The 24,736-nt window shown below is 39.6% G+C and overlaps 1 protein-coding gene across 3 annotated transcripts in view; it reads left to right on the forward strand.

Annotated features, from left to right (window-relative positions):
• Positions 1–24,736, forward strand: part of MAPK14 (mitogen-activated protein kinase 14) — an 86,075-nt gene that overhangs the window by 20,222 nt on the left and 41,117 nt on the right. For all 3 annotated transcript variants that reach the window (XM_010334079.3, XM_010334078.3, XM_074397969.1), the window contains 2 exons: positions 7,016–7,145; positions 14,180–14,238. In XM_010334079.3, the coding sequence (XP_010332381.1) occupies positions 7,016–7,145; positions 14,180–14,238 (189 nt within the window). The remainder of the gene's footprint in view (positions 1–7,015; positions 7,146–14,179; positions 14,239–24,736) is intronic.

The raw sequence follows: 24,736 nt of genomic DNA on the forward strand, positions 1-24,736 counted from the left end.
CCTAACTGATTGTGTTCTCTTTGTTGATGGCTTTAAAGAACTTCAAGTCAAATTTGAGCTCTACTTCTAATGGGTATTTAGAAAGGACTTCATGATATATGCCAACCTTAACTGTACAAACTTTCTTATTTTCCCTTAATCACTTACCATTTTGTCAGGTTTTATGTATACAATTCCAGTCTGCTTTAAATCCATTGTGAATAAAGAAAGATATGCATTAATAAATTTAGAAGTTTAAACAGAATTATATTAGGATATATGAAGAATCTAGTAACCCAGATTTGTGTGTATGAGTGTGTGTGTGTGTGTGTGTGTGCGTGTGCGTGTGCATGTGTGTGTGACACAAGGGGAGACAAGCATGAATGTGTAACAAAATATTGAAGTGTATTTAATGATTATCCTTGTGTGTTACCTACTGGGTTCATAGTCAGCAGTAGATGAGTGACAGTGACATCCTAATATTGTAATAACTGCCTCTAATGAATTTTATATTTCCGGTTTTTTTTTTTACTATACCAATGATTTTATAAAGTATGAATTAATTTGATAATTTTGGAAGACTTAATGTGAATTCACAATTGGGGAAAACCTTGTTAAACAATATGTCCTGAATTTTAGTTTGGAGAACCTCTTTATCATAAAAATAATTTCATTTTATGATGCTGTTTATGAAAACAAGGTTTTACTTGTGTCTCTAGTTTTACAAATGTGATTGAGAGGAGTATTTAAGCTTTGCTGCAGACCAAGCTCCTTGCCAAACCCACTATAAAAGTTATCACATTTAATCCTAACAAATACCCTACAGATTAAATATAAACATAGTACTCATTTCACGAAAGAATTTAATTAACATTCTCAAGATTATATAGCTATTAAGTGGCAGAACTGGAATTAAAATCCAGATAGTCTAATTCCAAAGTCCCAGCTCTTATTTAATCACTGTTGGAATATCATAAACATGTAATAATAAGTTGTGATTGTTGGGGTCTGTTGGGTACTGATTAATTCTAGCCTGCCTTTTGCTGAATAGATTGAGGAATCAAACAGAGATAAAAATACTGACTTTATTACTGGTAAAGCTGGCATGCAAAGTGGCATAGATGGGCAACTCAAGTGGGCTTCTTACTTCTTCCCCAGTTAATTGAACTTGCACGCTCAATCAGTCAGATCAGCTAGAAAACTGCTGCTCTTCTTTGCTCCCCAGCAGGCTTCTAATGGAGGAGAGAAAAAAGTGCTCAGCTTGTAGGTATCAGGCAAACACTGAGGTGGAAAGTTGAAGAAGCTGGGTCCCACAGGAGCAATGGCCATTTTTTCAGTCTCACCAGAGCTAGTTTAGAGAACTGGGTTTAGAGATAATTATACGTTTTCTTTCTTTCTTTCTTTTTTTTTTTTTAAACTGAGTCTCTCTGTCACCAGGCTGGAGTACAGTGGTGCAATCTCGGCTCATTGCAACCTCTGCCTTCCGGGTTCAATCTGTTCTCCTGCCTCAGCCTCCCAAGTAGCTGGGACTACAGGTGTGTGCTACCACACCCAGCTAATTTTTTGTATTTTTAGTAAAGACAGGGTTTTACCATGTTGGCCAAGATGGTCTCGATTTCTTGACCTCATAATCCACCCGCTTCAGCCTCCCAAAGTGCTGGGATTACAGGTGTGAGCCACCATGCACGGCCATCAATACTGTATACATATACTTGCTACTTTTGAGAGGGACGAAGTTACTAACTTACGGGTTTGTAGGAACAGTGGGAGTAGAAGAGAAGAGAACTACCAGCCTCCTTTATGTGGGATAAGGAAGGAGTCAGTGAGAGTGTCATGACAGAGTAATTGCTTCTTAGAGGTCCCTAACAGGTTCCTGAGCAGGAACCTGTACTTGAAGAATGAGGATTTGGCTATGGGGTGGGATGGGGGTGGAGAAGAAGAAAATCATCGGAACCAGGAGCAACCTGTCTGAATAGTTAAAAGAACTGAAAGGAGCTAGCCTATTCAGAACATAGTGGCTGAGAGGGAAAGAGAGCATAGGAGCAGGTGGAATAGTCACTAGTGGCCGGATCACCTGGGCCTTGTAGGCCATCATGAGAAATTTGCATTTTACTCTATATGCCAAGGAGATTTCATGAGGGGTTTGAAGCAGGGGAGTGGTGTGATCTAATTTGTATTTGTATTTTTATTTTTTATTTTTCGTTTCTGAGACAGAGTCTCACTCTGTCTTCCAGGCTAGAGTGCAATGGTGTCATCATGGTGCCCTGCAGCCTCAACCTCCTGGGCTTAAGTAATCCTCCTGCCTTAGCCTCCCAGTAGCTGGGCATGGTGGCCCATGCCTAATTTTTTTTTTTTTTTTTGAGATGGAGTTTCACTCTTGTTGTCCAGGCTGGAGTGCAATGGCTCGCTCTGAGCTTACTGCAACCTCTGCCTCAGCCTCCTGGGATTTCAGGTGCCTGCCACCACGTCCAGCTAATTTTTAAGTTTATTTTTTAAATTTTTAATAGAAGCTTTCACCATGTTGGCCAGGCTGGTTTCAAACTTCTGACCTCAGGTGACCCATCCACCTCGACCTCCCAAAGTGCTGGGATTACAGGCATGAGCCACTGTGCCCAACCAATTTTTCATTTTTTGTAGAGACAGGGTCTTTCTATGTTGCTCAGGCTGGTCTCAAACTCCTGGGCTCAAGTGGTCTTCCTGCTCTGGCCTCCCAAACTGCTAGGATTGCAGACTTGAGCCATTGTGCCTGGCATATGTGTATTTTTAAAAGACTGTATTGGATGCATTTGGAGAGCATATTAGAAGGGGGCAAAACAGGAAGCAGGCTGGTGACATGGACTAATACGGTAGTGGTGAAATGAAGAGCAGTTGACTTTGAGATGTATTTTGGAGGTGAAAATCATGAGACTTGCCAATAGATTTGAATGGGACCGAGGAAAGGGAGAAATCAAGGATGACAATCAAATGTCTAGCTCCAGCAGGATGAAGTCCAGATAACAGAAACAAGGAGAAGAATCGTTCGGGGTGTTTTGAACTTGCGATGTTTCAGGTGCTTATGTGTCTTATGGAGACATCACATAGGGCTCAGAGAAGAGATTTCAGCAAGAGACATAAATTTGAGAGTTTTCAATATGTAGATGGCGTTTAATTTAAAGTCATGGGCATAGATGAGATTATCTAGAAAGAGAATGTGGGAGAGAGAAGAGGGCCCAGAACCATGTCCTGAAGAACTCCAACGTATAGAGGTTGAGTGGAAGAAGCACATGCAGTGGAGACAGAGATGGAGCTGCCAGAGGGGTCATAGAAAACCAGTAGAAATATCGATATAGACTCCAGGAAGGAATGGACAGTATTTAGAGAAAGTGGTGACTGTGTCAATTACTAATCTTAGAAAAGTGGCCCTGGATTTGGTACCAGAGGTCATTAATGACCTTGAGAAGATAATCACTTGGAAATCTTGTCAAAATGTAGATTCTGTTTCAGGGCCCAAGATCCTCCTCCTCTCCTCTTCTTTCCCCCTCCCCCCTTCCTCGCACTCTCTTCTTCTCTCTCACCCTCCTCTCCCTCCCCCTCTCCTCTCCTGTCCCCTCTCCCTACTTTTCTTCTTCTTTTTTTTTTTTTTTTTGGTCTAAGTTGTCTGCAGAGATCCTGCATTTTCTAGTGAACTCCCAGGTAATGCCAATGCTGCCGGCCGATGGAACACACTTTGAGTAGCAAAGGTATAGATTAGTGGTTCTCAAACTGTAATATGCATTAGAATAACACGGAGGGCTTGATAAAATACAGATTAGACCCACTTCAAAGTTTCTTATTCAGTAACTTGGAGTGGTACCTGGAATTTTCATTTCTTATAAATTCCCAGGTGAAACTGATGCTGCTGATCTGGGAACCTCTGGTGTAGGTAATTTTTTTGAGAGAATTTTAACTGTGAGAGAGAACAATTAAAGGAAGTCTTTTGGTTGTTGGTTGTAGGTGGTGAACAAGTAGAGCACATTTGTGCTGATGAGAATGGTCCAGTAGATAGGGAGACACTGATGATGCAAGGAAGAAGGGGAATGACGTGAAATGCTTGAGAAGATGAGGGGAGTGGCTCCAAAGCATATGTTGTGGTCTTGAATGTTGATAAGAAGGGGCATATTCTTAGTTATAGCAAGAGTTAAGGTGGAGAAGATGGGTATATAGATTTGGGGGTAGGCAAATGGAGCTCCCTTCTTGATGGTTTCTGTTTTCTCAGTGAAGGCAAGGGCAACTCTTGAGGAAAGAGGGTGAGTTGGAGGTTTGAGAGAGAACATGTGAAGCGCTGATTTTCGAGTAGGAAAATGAACTTACTAGAAGAAAATGGCAGTATTGAGAGCTGCTTTGAGGTTAAGGTTAGAAACTAAGAATGAAACCAGTCTATGTGCTTCTGCAGTCTTTTTCATTCAACCTTAGTTACAGAGAATTAAATGATTGAGATTACCCAAGGTTAAGCTTTATCCAGATGAGTAAATAAAGGAGAGAGAGAGAGAGAGAGAGAGAGAGAGAGAGAGAGAGAAGTCGGGGGTGGGCAAGGGAGTGATTGTAATCATGGAACAGGAAGGGAAATGAAGACGGAGAGGGCTGAAGGATGGAAACAAGCAATGACAATGAGGTTAACAAATTATTATAGTCAGGCTACAAATAAACTAGAAGTAACTAGGTTTGTGATGAAAAGTGAGTGCTGCCGGCTTTCAGAATTTTGTAGGTGGGGCAGTTTTTGGTAGGAGTAAAGGTCTAGAGTATGATCATGACGATGGCTGGATGTGGTGGAGTTTCTTAGAGAGGTCAGGAAACAGGTGGGTGTGCCCTTCACCTGGATGTTGAAGTTGCCAAGAATGATGTCAGAAGTGGGGACTGTAGAGAGATCTTCCGATAGAAACTTAACTTTTCAATAAATGATGGAAAATTTCAGGTCAGTGGATAACAGCAGCAGAGAGGCATAGTTTATCAGGGTTGAGAGCAGGAGATATTTTATAGAACAAACAGAAAGTAATGGTCCTGAAGTGGTAATGGTTGCCAAGGAAGACTCTTACCCACTTGCTAGCCAGGAGGTATCTGTGCTATTAGAGAATGCATCTCTAATTGCAGGGGTGTAAGAGAAGCAGTGTCTTCTAGGAATGGCCTAGTTTCACAGAGATTGAGGGAAGGTTCAGAAAAGAGGTTAAAAACTTACATGAGTTTATTACAAATTGGGATTTGAAGATTGAGGGCATAGTGTAAAGGTTTGGGAGTAGAAGGAAGGGGACTGGAGTAGGTACAGAGTTGTAAAAGCAAGTTTGGCAGGCAGAGAGTCTGGGGGGAATAGATGATCAGAAAGTCTTAGATACACATTAGAGACCAAATCAAACAGGAGGATGAGGCATAATGGAACTGGCCCAGACAATTTCTAAAAATAAAAATACACATCACATTTTGCTGTAGATGTCCTCCATGATTTAGACACTGCCTGCATCTCTTAGGGCATCCCTTTCCACTCTCCTCTTGCTCACTGTGCTCCACCCACACAGGCCTTCTGTCTTTCTGTTACTCACTCCAGCATGCCATACTTTTCCTACCTCTGTTTCTTTCTTCATTTGTTTGCACTTGCTCTTCTGAGAGGTAGCAGAGTCAAGCAGTCCATAGCATAAGCTCTGGATCCAGACTCCCTGCTCTGCCACTTTTAAGCTTCGTGACAATGGTCAAGTTACTTAACCTCTCCGTGCTTCAGTTTCTTATTTGTAAAGTAGGGGAATGATAATAGTACTTATTTCATAGGGGATTTAGGGAATTACAAAAGCTGAATTAAGACAAATTAATGTAAAGGGCTTAGAATAATTTCTTGTATGTGTGGGTAAAGACTCAATAAACATTAATATTATCGTTATTTCTTCTGCTTTAAGCTCTTTTCCTTATATATTTACCTAGGGAATATAATCATTACATTATTTCCTTCCCAGCTCAAATGTCCTTCCTAGCCATCCTAGCTAAAGTGGCATAACTCCACTGGCTTTCTGTCACTCTTTATCCATTACCCTTTTATTTAGTCATAGTATTCATCACTATTTGAAATTATTTTATTGTTCTGTTCTAGTCTTCCCCCATTCCCTGCAGGCAGGGATTTATTGACTTGTTTCCTACTGCATTTTAGCTCTACAAGGTGCCAAGTACTTTGTAGGTGCTCAAGAATTACTTGTGCCGGCCGGGCGCGGTGGCTCAAGCCTGTAATCCCAGCACTTTGGGAGGCCGAGGCGGGTGGATCATGAGGTCAAGAGATCAAGACCATCCTGGGCAACATGGTGAAACCCCGTCTCTACTAAAAGTAAAAAAATATTAGCTGGGCATGGTGGCGCGTGCCTGTAATCCCAGCTACTCAGGAGGCTGAGGCAGGAGAATTGCTTGAACCCAGGAGGCGGAGGTTGCGGTGAGCCGAGATCGCGTCATTGCACTCCAGCCTGGGTAACAAGAGCGAAACTCCGTCTCAAAAAACAAAAAGAATTACTTGTGCTAATTTATTGTCCTGAAGACTCGGTTTCCTGGGCTTCTACTCTGATCAGGCAGCATATGTGGCAAGGCGACGGTGAGGCCTAGGCAGGGAAGACAGAATTCAACTCCGTTTATTAATCTGTTGGCTCATCTAGATCAGGCAGCTGCCAGTTATTGTAAATTTTATTAGAACACAGCCATACCCATTTTTAAACTTATTTTCTGGCTGCTTTCCTGCTACGGCCACAGAGTTGAGTAGTTGCGACAGAGGTCATGTCTTAGGGCTTGCAAAGTTGAAAATATTACTCTCTGGCCCTTCACAGAAAAAAATTTGCTGACTCCTGATTTAGATGCAGAGAAAGACAAGGAGAGAACACTGAAAATAACAAGCTTTATTTGGATAGTGGGATAGTAGGTCAAATGCTTTTTGTCTTTATGCTTTTTTTGTATTTTGTTTTAGACCCATTTAATTTGGAAATTGCCTTATAAATACCCAAAAATGGTATTTAGAATACTTTTTTAATGGTGAGTTTTTTTCCCCTTTTTTTCTTCTTAGTGCTGCTTTTGACACAAAAACGGGATTACGTGTGGCAGTGAAGAAGCTCTCCAGACCATTTCAGTCCATCATTCATGCCAAAAGAACCTACAGAGAACTGCGGTTACTTAAACATATGAAACATGAAAATGTAAGTTATTCATGCAAGGGAGAATAAATTTTGATCCTGAATAGGCTGGGGAAAAATGTTTTAATTACTGCAGATGGAAATTAATTGGAGTGCATCAAACGTTGCTCCCTGCTTCTTGTCCTGGGGTGTCAGTGGCCACTCGGTTATGTCAGATCGAAGACTTGGAATAAAAACGACACATCTTCCTGGAGTTCTAGTTTTACTCAAGGATTTTTAGAGGGGGGAAGAACTTTAAAATTTTAAAATAAAAGGATATATTGTGAAGTTCACAAAATTCACAAGAATTTTTATTTTTATTTATTTTTTTTTTTTTGGAGACAGAGTTTCACTCTTGTTGCCCAGGCTGGAGTACAGTGGGTGATGTTGGCTCACCGCAACCTCCACCTCCCAGGTTCAAGCGATTCTCCTGCCTCAGCCTCCTGTGTAGCTGGGATTACAGGCATGCGCCACCATGTCTGGCTAATTTTTTGTATTTTCAGTAGAGACGGAGTTTCTCCATGTTGGTCAGGCTGGTCTCGAACTCCTGACCTCAGGTGATCTGCCCACCACAGCCTCCCAAAGTGCTGGGATTACAGGCATGATCAACCGTGCCTGGCCAATTCACAAGAATTTTTAAGAGAAAATATTTAAAAGAAGTTGTGTATTCTTTGCCTATTTTTAAGTGGAAAAATCTGAGGAAGAGTGCCTTAGGCTCACAGAAAGTCCTATCAAAGATGGCTATTATTTTATGTATTTGTTAATAATTTTTTTTTCCAGACTCAGGTATTTTAATGAGTATGTCAGATACATTAAGTTAAATATAACTTTTTCTTTTTTTACCAATTTAGTCATTGGAGAACATTGCATTCTGCAAAGATGCTTACAAATTCTAATACGGTAAATAAGTGGATATGATTGGAATATTAACTGAAAGTAAAAAGACAATTGACTGAAGACACTTATTTTACTGAGTTTCAAAATCAAGTTAAAAATTTCTGTGACTGCTTTATGAAAGGTACTGTGACGTTTGTAGCATTGTGGAAACAATGGCCATAGAGATTTCAGAGTCCTTTGGCTGTACTGCTTGTCACTGTGTGGAAGAAAATTCACAGTCTGTGAATTTATTGTTTGACTTCTACACTGTTTCAGTAATTTAGCTTCTTCGTGGTGAGAAAAAAAGTCACAGATAAGAGATTCTTCATTAGCATACACTTGTTTCATTAGTGCAAGTTTCATCTAAATTGAGAACATTAAGATTTAAATTTGTAATTGGATTATGGATGTCATTATAATCATAGCTTCTGCTTTTTATTTCCGCATTTTATTTTGATTGTATACTATTGAGAAAATCCTATTTCTACAGACCACTTGTATTCCTGAGTATAATTTTACATAAGTAGCTATGTGCAAACCTGAGTTTTAAGAATGTTCAGTTCGGAGCTGCAGCTTTCCTAATCAGTGACATGTTTACAAGAAGTTGAGATATGTGGAAAAAGCTGGCAGCAGAAACTTTATTCCTAGGTCTGCATAAAATCAAGGTGGCCAGGCAGCTTTAAGGGATGTGTTTGCATTTGATTTTTAACACATTGGCATGTGTGTGCTGTTTTTCATTACAAATTATTATATGTGACAGAGGCAGTATCACATCTCTGCAAGTATAAAGGATATTTTGAAAAGAAAATGCAAGCCAAACATTTACAGAACCCCAGAGCACCTTTGGGAGGCCCTAGGATCTCACTGATGTGGCTCTGCTAATTTAGGAACACGTGGTTTAGGAGATTATCCATGCTATGCTTGATTGTTTTGCTTTTCTTCTAAACAGTTTAAGCCAATGTTTAGGGATCATGTTATTGGAAAAATAAAATTTTATTTCCATACATTGTTTTATAAGTGGCTTGCTTACTAGCAGTCTTATTTTTAAATATAAAGATGTTTAAATTCTAACAGTAGATGGTCAGCTAGATATCAGTGACTTGTTATTTAAGCAAAATAAGGCACATGGCTGAATGTCTTACAGTTCTCTATTCCATTGGCAAATGTTTGAAGCCAAAAGACTTGATTCAATATAGAAAAATTCCTGCATTTTAGCCTATCTTAAAAACATTTATTAGGTGTTTACAATGTAAAAGTAGTTTTACCCAATAAAGAAGCAAGATTTCCAGTAGGTTTAATTGCGGGTTTTCAGAGAAATTCCTCTCCTTTACCCTCCTCTTCCTCTTTTTTACAAAATTACTGTTTTGGGTCATCATCCAGTTTTTATGGTGGCCAAACTTCCCACAGGCAGCAGCAATAGGAGCTTAAAACTTGTGAACATTTTGAGTGTTGGTAACAAGTATAATTTTCAGGTGCTAGAGGGCACATGTGATCTTTTACACAAAAATACCTCTGACCTACAATCGGTAGTTCATCTTGAGTTGTCTCTTCTCTTAGTGATCATGAATGACAGATACACATTTATTAGGTGAGTGACTGAAGCTAGGGGATCCCCTCTGTGATTGTGAGATTTTCTCCCTGAGCAAAGTTAGTTGGCCCATTCCTGACTGAACTTCTGACCTTGATCTCATTAGCACCTACTCTAAGGAAAGATTAAAGGGAGGCAGCCTGCCAGCTACCAGCTGCATCCTTTTGCTGTTTAGGCAGACACTACAGAGATGGCCCATATGTGGGTCTAGAGATCTGTACATTTTAGAATTTAAAAATGATGAAAGAAATTCTTTTGTACATTTTATTAGGAAGCCTTAGATTTTTAAGCTTATCATTGTAGACCAAGTGATTGTTTTGGTGTGCTTTTGTTAAATATGCTATATATTGTCTTTGATTGGATACTGAATTAAAGTATGTTTTTTGAGATGTGTGCTAATTTAATAAAAATGTGACTTATTTGTCAGGTTTTGGATCATCACGGGATAATCATTAGAGATATTTGCTGCTTATTTGTATTGTAAATGGTTTTTCTTTTTCTTTCTCTCTTTTTTTATTTTTTGAGACAGAGTTTTGCTCTGTCACGAGGCTAGAGTACAGTGGCACGATCTCAGCTCACTGCAACCCTACGCCTCCCGGGTTCAAGTGACTCCCCTGGCTCAGCCTCCCAAGTAGCTGGGATTACATGGATGCCCCACTGCACCCAGCTATTTTTTTGTATTTTTAGTAGAGACGTCGTTTCACCATGTTGGCCAGGATAGTCTCGATCTCCTGACCTTGTGATCTGCCCGCCTCCCAAAGTGCTGGGATTACAGGCGTGAGCCACCTTGCCCAGCCCTGTAAATGTCTTTTTAAAAAAGTTGATTCCTGAGCTACTTTGAGGTGACTGAAATCATGTAACAGCAGAAGGAGTTAAAGAAATAGGCTAAAATATGACTTCAATTAGAAGGAAATTTCCATTTAATAAGTGAGAAATGGCTGGGCACAGTGAGTGGCTCATGCCTGTAATCCTAGCACTTTAGGAGGCCAAGGTAGGTGGATTGCTCGAACCCAGGAGTTTGAGAACTAGCCTGGGCAACGTGGCAAAACCCAATCTCTGTTATTATATATTTTTTTTTAAAAAAGAGAGAGAAATGAATAGATAAATAGTTTCCAGATCTATTTTCATGCTGAGAAATTTTGTTTTACAGTATTTTTTATGATTAATACTTGATAAATATGATTAATGGAGGGAGGCGTATTTTGTAAAAACTTACCAAAAATTTAAGTACTTTGATTTAACATGGGTAGTTTTGATTTCAAAATTGTTATTTTTGGTGTGCTTATGTTAAATACATTAAATATTGTAAATATTACCCTTTTTAAAATTTGGTAGGGTATTTACTAGTTGGCTTTCCTGTATTTTTTTTTTTTTTTCAGGTTACTTCATTTTTCTTCTTGCAGTCATGCTTTTTAATCATTTGAATAATTGAGTTTAGCTTTATGTCTCAAACTCTGTTAATGGAAGTAGTTGCATCAGATACTTTGCTTAGGAATACTGTATTTTGTAATTCTCTCTCTCTCTCTCTCTTCTTTCCCCCCCCCCCCTCTTTTTTTTTTAAAGACGGGTTTCACCATATTGGTCAGGCTGGTCTTGAACTTCTGACCTCAGGTGATCCGCCCGCCTCAGCCTCCCAAAGTACTGGGATTACAGGCGTGAGCCACTGCGCCTGGCTATTTTGTAATTCTCTATTTAGCTGTGTGGGCTATGGTCACCACTTATTTTGATGATCCACAAAGTGTCAATCCTTTGTGCTAGGCACCTTCAGACACATTGTCTGCTCAGTCTTGCTCTCAGTACTGTGAAAATAAGCAAGGACTTCCTCATGTTTTTCATGAGGAAAACGGGACTCAGAGAAGATAACCAAATATATTTGGCAATTACTATTTATGTAACAACCATTCATTGAACTGCTGAATGCCAGTCTCCATTCTAAGTGTCAAGGTTATTGGAATGAAGAAGATACAAGCTCTTGGATCCAAGAAATCACAAACTGATACTGGGGTTAAAATTTAGAGCTGTTTGGTTCCAAAATGTCTGTTGTGTTTTCATTTTGAAATTGGGGTTTTAATTTGGAAATAGTTTTGACTGTTTTGTCTTTGAGGTAACTCTTACATGTGTAAGTTAGATCTCTAATGATTTAATTTTATTTCCATATGAGGATGATTTTCACAATCACAATGCAAACAGTGTAAAACAGTGTAAATAGTTTTAAACTTTCTTAGTATATTGAGGAGAAGAGCATCTCAGATAACGAGAATCATTGATTAAAAAATACTGGAACAGGAGAATAAAGTTAGCTTCTAGACCTCAGTTACCTTAAGTAGAAGTGGGTATAAGGAAGAGTGATGAAAAGACCAGAAGTCTTAAGCCAGGAGTGTACCAAATTCAAGGGAAACAATTACCGTTTAGATGAAGAAGGTAAAAGAAAATGGATTTAACTTAAATTTAAAGCACTATTATGAATGAGGTCACAGGTACACTATTGGTGGGATTGTAAGTTGACCTTATCTCTATGGAGGACAGTTTGACAGTATTAAGATCCTTAAACATATTGGTGTCCTTTGATTCTGTAATTCTATTTCTTGAAATTTAATTCCTGAAAGAAAATATGAGATGTGCAAAATACATATATTTTTCTTGAAGTATTTCTTAAATGTCTAAAGATAGGAAATTGGTTAAGTTATGGTATACACAAATGATAGGCTGTATTTAAATATTATTTAAATATTTAAGTATTAAGTAAAAAGTCAGGATATAAACTGTGCATTGTATAATCCCAATTTAATTTATGTACATCGGAAGAATCAAAGGAAATATATCTGAAAGTGTTAATGATAGTTATAATGGGTGGTACAATTATGGGTAATTTTGGTTTTCTTGTATACTGTTGTCTGGGTAAGGATCGGAAAGTGACTCTGTCTCTTTCCTTTGGAACAATCTGCATGGACTTGAAAAGCTATTCTTGAATTCTAAGTATGTGCCCCACCACTCCCTTTTCAGGTTCAAATTATAAAATTGAAGGTGCTTTTAAAAAGTCTGATATTTGGATAAGTGGAGTAACATCCTAATTAGAAGATCTTTTTCATGATAATGTTTTGAGTGTTAACATATCTTACTTTTAGAGCTTTGTGTTTAAGTTGGCAGTTTAGAACAGTGTGCTAGTGAGGCCACAGTATTGTTTCATATCCAGATACTCTCAAATATGACTGGGCGTATTGCAGATGAGTTATAATATTTCGTATTTGACTTGTCAATGCCTAACTTCGAAGAAATGAATGACCTGGGTTTTAAGGAAAATGGATGGGAGATGGGGGAAGGAGGGTGCTATATGTGGATAAATCAGTATAAATATATGATTAGAAAAACTCAAAGACCATGGGTTATTGAGTATTACGTAGCTCTTTGCTTTATCCCTGTGTAAAGGTAGACTTTTTAAAAAACATTTTTAATTGTCTGAGTTAAATACCTGATGATTAGGAAAATTATCTTAACATTAAGACTTTATGTGAATAATACCAAGAATATACTGAGAATATTTTGAGGCTTTAAAAATGTCAGTTTTGAAGGCTGCACAGTTAAAATGGAAATTTTTTGTAGACTACATTTTTTAAGAACAATACTATGGTAATAACCATAGAGGTATGACCTTTTTTTTCCTGTTGATTAATTAATTAAACCATTAGGACCTATGTAAGGCAGGAACCCTAAATCTTATTGCCTTCTGATAAACTACTTACTACATATGATTAAATTCTAAAGAGGTGAATATTTTTAATGGTAAAGTGGGTTAATATGAGAATTGATGTTAACAAGTAGAAATCAAAAGCATAATTTGGGTAGAAAATTAGTTGGAGTTATTAAGTATATGATGTGATGTTATTGAACTGAGGTAGCTGATTTCAAATTAGTTCCTATTAAAATGATTGAGACTTGGCAGGCCATGGTGGCTCACTCCTGTAATCCCAGCACTTTGGGATGCTGAGGCAGGAGGAGGATTGCTTGAGGCCAGGAGTTCAAGTCCAGCCTGGGCAATCTAGTGAGACACATCTGTACAAAAAAAGAAAAACTAGCTAGGCATGGTGGTGGCACATGCTTATAGTCCCAGCTACTTGGGAGGCTGAGACAGGAGGATTGCTTGAGTTGCAGCGAACTATGATGATGTCACTGTAGTCTAGCTTGTGTGTCAGAGTGAGACCTGACTTTTTTTTGAGACAGAGTCTTACTCTGTCACCCAGGCTGGAGTGCAGTGGCAAGATCTCGGCTCACTGCAGCCTGTGCTTCTGGGTTCAAGCAGTTCTCTTGCCTCAGCCTCCCGAGTAGCTGGGATTACAGGTGCCTGCTACCACACCGAGCTAATTTTTGAATTTTTAGTAGAGATGGGATTTTACCATGTTGGCCAGGCTGGGCTTGAACTCCTGACCTGAGGCAATCCACCAGCCTCAGCCTCCCAAAGTACTGGGGTTACAGCTGTGAGCCACCATGCCTAGCCTAGACCCTGACTCTCAAAAAAAAAGAAAAAAGATTAAGACCTGATGGGTACTATTGTGAGTTTAATACTTATTTACTGTTTAATTTTTATGTTTTCTTATAGGTGATTGGTCTGTTGGATGTTTTTACACCTGCAAGGTCTCTGGAGGAATTCAATGACGTGTAAGTAAATCTTTTGCATTTGCCTTCCTGATCTACAGAATGAAGACTAATAGCCCATTTGTATTCCTGAACGATTTAGCAACGTACAGACTGGAAAAAAAAATTCTTTATTCCTATCATGCAACTCTTTTTGGGTGTAGGGTTGGATGCCAGAAGATGTATGTGATGGGCGGTGCATGTTAGTATTTGCATCATTTCAGGTACGGTTGTACCCCATTGAAGAGTCAGTCTTGAAATCTTACAGAAGTTCCATGGAGAAAGCAGTAGAGGGATTTTCGACTATGGATTTTCTTTTCAAATTGTCTGTCCCAGGTTTTTTTGTTGTTGTTGTTTTTGTTTTAAAAGATGTAGGGTCTTGTCATACTGCCCTGGTTGGAATCAAGCTCCTGGGCTGTAGTGATCCTCCCACTTCAGCCGCCTGAGGAGCTGGGACTATAGGCACATGCTACTATGTCTGGGCGGTCCCAACTTTTAAAGGTACTTTTCAAGGAATGTAATGGAACCCCAGCCATATAGGCTCCCTCCTCTTTTATTGCCCATGCATGTTGGAGATGAACTTCATGCTGATCTTGAAGTATTAGATTTCGGCACTGGGATAAGGGGCAGACTCTACATGCTGAGAAAGGCTTCTTCTCCTAGCTTTGTAATCACCTCTATTGTTTTAGCCTGGGATATCCCTAGAAAGCAGAGCCTGGGATTCTCAGGAACCAATAGTGGGGGCTAGAGAAAATTAAATAGGGAAGGAGAGAAAGCTTTTATAAGGATATGTTGTTGAATTGGTCACTACTATGGACAATTGGGCTGAAAACTGCCAAGATCTAAAAAGCTGTACATAATTCACCTCAGATGGGGATCATTAATCCACTGGCTCCAGACCCCATTGGCAAGAGTTGGCACTTGTGTCATTAATGCCTTCACATGCCCAGGTTGCACATTGGTGAGCACAAGACAGATTCCAGCATGTGTTTCCGTGCATGTGTGAGCGCTCTACTCCAGTAGCTTTTCTAGTATCTGAATTGACATAGCTCTGTCTGCCCCAGTTCACAGATACACTATACCATAAAAGAGAAAAAAAACCTTAAATGCAGTTACACTTTTGGTCTAATTGAAATTTTGGCATTCCTACATGGAAAGGGTTACTATTATGAAAGCTGAAACAGAATTGAAGATCATGACTTCTCTTCCTTAACCTCCATTCCCGCATTGTCCCCATGGCTGAACCTAACTAGTTTCTCCTCACCCTTATCCTGGTTTCAGTTTCTCCCATTCTTATCCTGGGCTGATCGCAAACATCACTTACTCCTTTCCCATGGAACACAAAGGGGATATGTTTGAACTTGTATGTTTTGTCTAAGGAAAGGGAGAAAGAAATAAAGAAGATGAAATGGAAAGGGAAGAAGGAAAGGCAGCAAAAACATTTCTCCACCATTTGAATTTAGTTGGCACATAGTATGGCTGAGAGTAGAATTTGAGAGAGGAGAATTTGGTCCACCTACAAGATCTCCTCGGCCACATTAACCTTGACCCTACTAATATGAGTTTTAGAAACAAAGGAAAAAAATAGGCAGTAACTAAGAAAAACTGTTCTTCTCACAGCCCTGCTTGGTACAAGAATATGGAGGCTTCCGGAGATTACTGGATGCTACCTAGGGGCAGGTCTATTACAGTCTCTTGAGCCCTACTGTATGCTATAGTTGGAAAAGGGAATGTTGCAGAATAATGGTTTTTTGTTTGTTTGTTTGTTTTGTTTTTGAAACGGAGTTTCACTCTTGTTACCCAGGCTGGAGTACAATGGCACGATCTCGGCTCACCGCAACCTCCGCCTCCTGGGTTCAGGCAATTCTCCTGCCTCAGCCTCCTGAGTAGCTGGGATTATAGGCACGTGTCACCATGCCCAGCTAATTTTTTTGTATTTTTAGTAGAGACGGGGTTTTACCATGTTGACCAGGATGGTCTCGATCTCTTGACCTCGTGATCTACCCGCCTCAGCCTCCCAAAGTGCTGGGATTACAGGCTTGAGCCACTGAGCCCGGGAGAATAATGGTTTTTAAAAATAGTTTCCCTAAATGTAGAAGAAATGCCAAAGTAATGCGTTTGTGAATTACTTTGGAAAGCATTTGAGTTAGATCTGAGCTATATCCCAAAGTTTTAGGTATACTGAGGATAGACTTAGGTAACAAAGGAAATGATGATTTGCCGACTTGTGCAGAATGCAGAATGCTATACTTTGGCCTAATTGGGCATTCTGGAACTGGATTAAGAACCTGTTTATCCTATATGAAAAGACCTTAATTAAGGCCAGTGTCTATTGAAGAGGTTAAATGTTATTAAGGACCTAGCAACTGCAAGTCTACCTTTGAACTAAAGTTTCATGCATTCATTCAACCATTCATTCATTCATTCATTCAACAAATACAATGGCTGTTGAGCAGGAATGTGTTCTTTCTACTTAACTCTAGCTGGATTCTATTTTTTTATAAACAAGAACTGAGTTTACTTCTTGGAAGCAAATTCCTTACTACTTGTTGAGTACTTACCAAGTGCAGAACACTGAGCAGAGTATTGGAACAGGTTCAGAATAATCAGAAATATTCTCCCTTCCTTTTGATTAAAGTGTCTGGTTGGGGTAAACAAATTCAAAACACTTTTGCATCCAAGTTACCAGTTGGCTGTATGACCTTAGACAAGTCACTTTACCATTATAGGCCCAGCATTTTCCTGTAAAATGATGAAAATTGAGGTCATTGACTTCTAAAGTGTTTTAAATTATAGAAAGTCTCTGAAAATAGAATGAACCTGTTTGCCCTTAGAAAAGTATTTCATTGTTTACTTTTTTTGTGACATTTGTATCACTGAAAAAAAATCACTGTAGTTCAGGAATATAGTTATTTCCATGGGTTGTTTTTTTTTTTTTTTTTTTTTTTTTTTTTTTTGAGACAGGGTCTTGCTCTGTGTCACCCAGGTTGGAGTGCAGTGGCGAGATCTCAGCTCACTGTCACCCCCAGCACCCAGGCTCATGCAGTCTTCCCACCTCAGTCCCCCAAGTAGCTGGGACTACAGGCATGGGCCATCATGTCCAGCTAATTTTTGTATTTTTGGTAGTGACAGGGTTTTGCCATGGTTGCCTGGGCTGGTCTCAAACTCCTGAGCTCAGGCGTTTGCCCTCCTAGGCCACCCAAAGTGCTGGGATTACAGACATGAGCCACCATGCCCAGCCATTTCAGTGTTTGCTAAAGTTATTTTGGGATATGCATGGAAACTAAACATCTTCACCCACAGTTGCAGGATTTGCAAATTTAAATACCTTCAAGGTCACGCAAAGAACCTAAATGAGGCTGCTTGTTGTACAAGTGGGAGTGGTGGGGTCTGTGGCAAAATACATCTGCACCTCCTAAAAGTATTCCAATTCACATTGAAACAAAACAAGTGAACAAACACACACCTACACTCTGGCCAAACCAGACATAACTTAGGCTAGAGTGATTCTGTAAGCTGCCTGTTTAGAGCAGGCTGTAATTTGAACACAAATGTTTAAATGCCAATTAGCAAAATCTGTAATTACTTTCAGATTTACAGTTTGTTTTGTTTTGTTTTTTTTTTGAGGTGGAGTCTCATCCTGTCACCCAGGCTGGCGTGCAGTGGGTGATCTTGGCTCATTGCAACCTCCGCCTCCCAGTTTCAAGCGATTCTTCTACCTGAGCCTCTCGAGGAGCTGGGATTACAGGGGCAAACCACCACGCCTGGCTAAGTTTTGTATTTTTTGTAGAGATGGGATTTTATATTTTGGCCAGACTGGTCATGAACTATTGACCTCAAAAGTGATCCACCTGCCTCGGCCTCCCAAAGTGCTGGGATTATAGGCATGAGCCACTGTGCCTGGCCTACAGTTGGCTTTTAATCATGTGGTACGTGTATTTGTTTCTTTATGTTTCAGTTAGCACTTTTAATTTGTCATATACAGTCATGCATCAGTTAATGACTGGGATGTCTTCTGAGAAATATGTCATTAGGTGATTTTGTTGTTGTGCAGACATAGCAGAGTATACTTCCACAAAGCTAGATGGTATGATCTACACACCTCGTCTATATGGTATATCTTCTTGTTCCTACGCTACAAACCTGCACGGCATATTACTATATTGGATACTGTAGGCAACTGTAACATGATGCTATGTATTTGTGTATCTAAACATAGAAAACATACAGTAAAAATATGGTACTGTAGGCTAGGCTCAGTGGCTCACTCCTGTAATCCCAGCACTTTGGGAGGCTGAGGTGAGTGGATCACTTGAGCCCAAGAGTTGGAGACCCGCCTGAGCAACACAGGGAAAACCCCTCTCTAAAATTTTTTTTAAAAATTAGCTGAGCATGGTGTTGCATGCCTGTAGTCCTAGCTACTGGGGAGTTTGAGGTGGAAGGATCACTTGAGCCCAGAGGCAGTGGTTTCATTGAACCATGATTGCCCCATTACATTCCAGCCTGGGTGACAGAGTGATACATGTAGTCCTCTGTTGACTGAAACATTGTTATGTGGTACATGACTACTTCAGATTTTTCCTATGTTTTAAATTTTAATTCTTACAAATGAAGACTATACCTTTGAGAAAGGACCAATAGGTAGTGCATTTTGAACATTAGGAACAATATACAGTTACTGAATCTAACAGATGGAGATGATTTAGGGAAAACGTAGTGTTAAAGATGGATATACTGAGTTGCTTTTGACCACCATGTGATGTGGTTACAGAAGGCAAAATTTTGTAAAGCTATAATATATCTTGATCTCTTAAATGATTGGAAATCATTTGGACATTTCTGTTGGCTTCTTGATAGTAATATTTGGCAAGAGACTGCACGCATATATGTGCCTATGTATATAGCAAATAATTACCAGTAGAAATGCAAAAATCTTAAATAGCCAATATTTGAACCTAACTCCAGAACAAGCTGTAATTAAATATTACTACAATATTGCCCTTTCTTTGTGTGTGTGTGCAGTTTTTTTTTTTTTTTTTTTTTTCTTCCTTCTTGTAGTTGGGACTGCAGGCTCACACCACTAGACTCAGCTGTTTTTACTTTTTTGTAAAGTTGAGGCCTTGCTGTGTTGCCTTGGTTGGTCTTGAACTCCTGGACTCAAGCAATCCTCCCACCTTGACCTCCCCAGATGCTGGGATATGAACCACCATGCCCAGCCCTTTTTCTTAACTGTAGTGGTTCTTTGCACAGGCATAGTTGGCAATGAAGAATTTTTTGATTCCTCCTGAGAACTTTTTCCTCAAATTTCATGGAAACTGAATTGTCATGAGTTAAGTGGAAATTAGTATTCTGATACTTTTTCCTTTATTTTACAAGTTCCCATCCCAGGCTTCTTACACTGAATTCCTTATCTCTGCTTCATTCTTGAAGAGGGAAATGGAAGTGGGGTTTTGGATTCTACTGGGTAGAACAGAAGACCTGCAACAAGGCTAATCAGCAGCCTTTGTTTCCGGAAAAGCCAATGAGGAGAGATCACTTCTCCTTCCACTTAATAACAATGAGTGTTCAACTAATAAGTTTAGCTTTTTATTTAAAAATTGCCAAAAGCACTGAATTGGCAAAGGAAGTTTCTGGATTTATATTTTAACTTGGTATTGTTCAATAAATATTTGAATATCTACCTTATGCTAGGTACAGTAATAGTCTCTGAGGAATACAGCAATAAACAACATTTGAGGCCCTTAATGGGAGAGAACAATGTAAATGGTCAGACAAAATGCCATGTCAGATCTGAAAGGTCCTGCATGATTTGGTGTCCTGTGGACTCTCTAATCTAACCTCTCCTAGCCCTCTGTCCACTCTGTCTCCACCCCAGTCACTCTGGCCTTTTGTTCTTTGAGTATTGCAACCATGTTTGCTGTAAGACCTTTGCACTAGTTTCTGTTATTGCCCTGAAACTTTCCCCACATACCCTACATGACTGTCTCCTTTCCTTCAGGACTCTACTCGAGGGTCTTCTCATCAGAAGCTCTTCTTTCATTACTACTCTAACTGAAGTAGTACCTGCACTGTCAATATTTACTCCTTACCTTGCTTTGTTCTTAGCAAATTTTGTTATTGTCTATCTTCTCCCTCTGTTCACAAGCTCTGTTGGAGCATGGAGTTTGTTTTCTTCTTTGCTGAATCATGAGCACTTAGAACAGTAATATGCACTCCATTGTTTGTTAAACAGGTGAACACAAGAATTGCCATGATAGGGCAGGTATAGAGTACTAAAGGACTGCATGGTATGGCTACCTAAACCAGATGTGGGGTATCTATCAGGAAAGCCTCTGCAAAAAAGATGTGTACACAGAGGGCTTAATGGATGAAGGAGAGTTGGAAAGGTGGGGAAAGTGCAAGTTCATTCAGGGGCCAAGAGAGAGCTGGCAGAAGAGGTGTGTGTGTTTGGTAGGAATAGGGTGTATAAGACAAAAGATGAAGCTGGAATGGGGAGGGACTAGGTCTTTGGGCCTTTATAAGCTAAGCCTCATTAAGGAGGTTGCTTGAGAGAAGAAATCAAAGGGTACTGGAAACTGGAGGTGAGATTGGAAAAAGGGTGGAAGATTTTACTTTTATGTGGGATGACATAGTTACAACTCTTTCCCCCTTCCTCCCCACTCCAGCACATCCCATAACGTGTGATAAAAAGATACCATTTTAGCAGAGGCAGTTTTCTCCTGGATCCTCAACACATTAGGAAATATTTTGGATGAGCATACTAACTGAAAATCTGAAATGGATTTAAGACTTTTCTGGGAACTGAAATGTGATGCTTTTCGTTGTTAATATCTGACTTTAATTTCTTTTGGTTTGCCTTCTTGCCAGCATTCCAACTATGTCCTTTCTTTAAAAACATGGTCTTATGCATGTGAGTGAAACTGACAAAACATGTGGCTGGGCAGTTCTATAGTACCAACTTTCTTTTTTTCAGTAACATCTTACAGGATACAAAGGGCTTTCACATAAATTTTCTCATTTGACACAACAACCCTGTGAAGTAGATGGTATTATCTCTAATATTCAGATGAGGGAACTGAGATTGAGAGACATGAACCTAATTGTATAATATCACATACAAAGTTGCATCTCTCTCTGGTCTTTTGGCTCTAAACCTATTTCTCATCAAATTTTCCTGATCTAAGGCTATGATTATTATTTGAAAGTCTGCTACTCCTTCTTATTGAGTAAATACTGTGTTAAGTTCTATGTAAGGTGCCAAAACTAAGGGCCTGTCTGTTTTCCAATTGCTATGGTCTTATTAAAGAAATGAGGCATTTCTTATTAAGAAACGCTTACGTTAAATAACTAAGGGCTGAGTCAAGTCTGTACTGTCTAGACAACTTAACAGGGTGCTGCATGAACTCAGAATATTAGAGAAGCTTAGTGGAGAAAAGCCTCTAAAGAAGGTAATAACTGTGTCTGAAGAAACAAATGGGATGGGATGTGGAAGCTGAAATTTATTTCAGACAGAGAATGAAGGAAATATGTAAAGTGTACAGAAACGAGATGTGTATGGAATGGGGAGTGTTAAGTGAAAATAACCATTTATTCTTCTTTTGTACTTAGATAAAAATTGTGCATTAATGAATTCGTGTGTGTGTGTGTGTGTGTGTGTGTGTGTATGTATGTATGTATGTAGGGCTATTCCTAATTTAGCTAATAAGCATGATCATTTTGGAAATAATGCTGAAAGAAATACCTAGCCTAGTTGCTTGAAACTCGGTTAGGTGATCAAGATAGTGAATATAAAGGCCGGACGTGGTGGCTCAAGCCTGTAATCCCAGCACTTTGGGAGGCTGAGGCGGGTGGATCACGAGGTCGAGAGATCGAGACCATCCTGGTCAACATGGTGAAACCCCGTCTCTACTAAAAATACAAAAAACTAGCTGGGCATGGTGGCACATGCCTGTAATCCCAGCTACTCAGGAGGCTGAGGCAGGAGAATTGCCTGAACCCAGGAGGTGGAGGTTGCGATGAGCCGAGATCGCGCCATTGCACTCCAGCCTGGGTAACAAGAGCGAAACTCCGTCTCAAAAAAAAAAAAAAAACAAAACAAACAAGATAGTGAATATAGGAGGAGAAGTGGTCTAGGAAAAAGATTAATGAATTAACTATTAACATTTATATTTACAACTTATTTTTTTAATCAGAGGTCTGCTGAAATGGGGATGGTGGGTGTTGAAACTCCTTGTAGATATTTTTACAAATTCACATTTGAAATCTAAATAAGTTACATATCTCTAAGAAAATATCATTCAGTTTTTGCCTGACATGATCAATAAGATCCCACCTTTTTCTCAGATTAGTTTTTTTTTTTTTTTTGAGACGGAGTTTCGCTCTTGTTACCCAGGAGTGCAATGGCATGATCTCGGCTCACCGCAACCTCCGCCTCCCGGGTTCAGGCAATTCTCCTTCCTCAGCCTCCTGAGTAGCTGGGATTACAGGCACGCACCACCATGCCCAGCTAATTTTTTTGTATTTTCAGTAGAGACGGGGTTTCACCATGTTGACCAGGTTGGTCTCGATCTCTCGACCTCGTGATCCACCCGCCTCGGCCTCCCAAAGTGCTGGGATTACAGGCTTGAGCCACCGCTCCCGGCCCTCAGATTAGTTTTAAAAGGTAAAGAAGCTTCAAGGCCTAGCTTCGAGTTTAAGTCCTTCAGCAATCTATCTCTAATTTGCTCTTTCCTAAATCTGTGCTGGGGACCTCTCCTGTGTGTTCTCTAGCACCATATATCCTTTTATAGCTATAATCATGCTTTATTATGATTATATATTCATAGATGCCTTCCTTTCATCCAAATGCTGTATCTGTCTTTCCCACTGTTGCATCCCCAGTGCCCAAAAATACATACTTGTTGATGGAGTGATTGAATGAATGAATGACTTTGTGCTGTCACTGTTTATAACTGGTTGATGATTTGGTTGTCTGAAAGCATGCTCAGTGCTCTCTCCTTTGACTGGCTTTTCTGTTTTCATCCTGTAATGTATGTAGACTGTATGGTAAAATATTGAGTCTAGTTTGATTGATGCAGGTAATGTAGAGGGCATCTTTTAGTAACCTTTGCTTCAAGTGAGAATAATTTATTGTGAATAAGCTTGCTAAGCTGCCTACTTGGCTGCTGAATGGTTCTTTTACCCCTGTATTAGAACACTCTGGTCTGCTTTCTGGGTAATATCTTTGGCACACATATTTCAATAAAATGAGCCCTTGTCTTGTCTTCCTAGTAGTGCTCTATGAGTTGTCCTGAGTCATTCAGTGATAATTGAGTGCCTACTATCTATCAGACACTGTTCTTGGTACTTCAGATACTATAGGGAACAAAAAATAACCCTGTCCTCCATGAACATTATGCAAGTAGATAACAATAAATAACAGTGAACATATAAAAAGAGAATTTACATAGTGTGTTAGCAGACAATAATGCTATGACTAAAAAGAAAAGGTAGAACAGGAAGGGGGAATTAAGAGTACAAGGGCGGCAGAAAGATAGAATTTAAAATGGAGTAGTAAGGGTAGGCCTTATTGAGATGAATTTTGAGCAAAAATTTGAAGAAGTAGAAGAATTAGACCTGGGGATACTAGAGGAAGAGCATTCCAGGCAGAAGAGGCAGTCAGTGCAAAGGTCCTGAGGCAGACTGCATAATATATTGGAACTGGAGCAATTGGAGGTGAGTAAGAGCAAACTATGAAATCAGAGACATAATTGGGGGCAGTGTACTGGATTATGTAGGACTTTATCTGCCATTGAAAGGAATTTTGTGTTTTACTCTCAGTAAAACAAGGAGCCTTTTGATGAAAGGAGTGTCCTGATCTGATTTTTATTTCTAAAGAATCACTCTGTGCCGGGCGTAGTGGCTCACGCCTGTAATCCAAGCACTTTGGAGGCCAAGGCGGGCGGATCACCTGAAGTCGGGAGTTCAAGACCAGCCTGACCAACATGGTGAAACCCCGTCTTAAAAAGAAAAAAAAAAAAAAAAGAATCACTCTGTCTCCTGTGTTGAGAATTGACTGTAATAAGTCTCCGGGATCACTGGGTGAGTTGCAGAAGCTTGTGGTTACAAATTGTCAATCCCTGTGATTCTTTTAAGTACTCTGTTTATGTACGAAACGCTTTTTTTTTTCTTTTCTTTTTTGGGCCTTTTGGTAACTGCTTTGAATAGGATTAATAGTAGTAAGAGATGCCAGTCTATAGATGTAGAAGACTTTTTTTTCTACATAGGTTCTGTCTGATTTTTTCTATGCTTTAAAAAGCCAAGAGTCTGGGGGAAATGGGCGGGGATGGTGGCGCCGATCTTAACAGTTGGGTATTATCCAAGAAGTAGAAATGAAGCTATAGAATGGGGTGGTGTCTAGAGTACTGAAAAGCATTTATGAGAGTTCTTCCTTCTTGCTGTCACAGTACATCTTACAGGAGTCACTTTGAGAAATGTGATTTGTGCTCTCCTATACTTTGATTAAATTTAAAGGAGACAAGCC

This window comes from Saimiri boliviensis, chromosome 4 (assembly GCF_048565385.1).
Source record: "Saimiri boliviensis isolate mSaiBol1 chromosome 4, mSaiBol1.pri, whole genome shotgun sequence".
In the NCBI taxonomy this organism is placed as follows: domain Eukaryota; kingdom Metazoa; phylum Chordata; class Mammalia; order Primates; family Cebidae; genus Saimiri; species Saimiri boliviensis.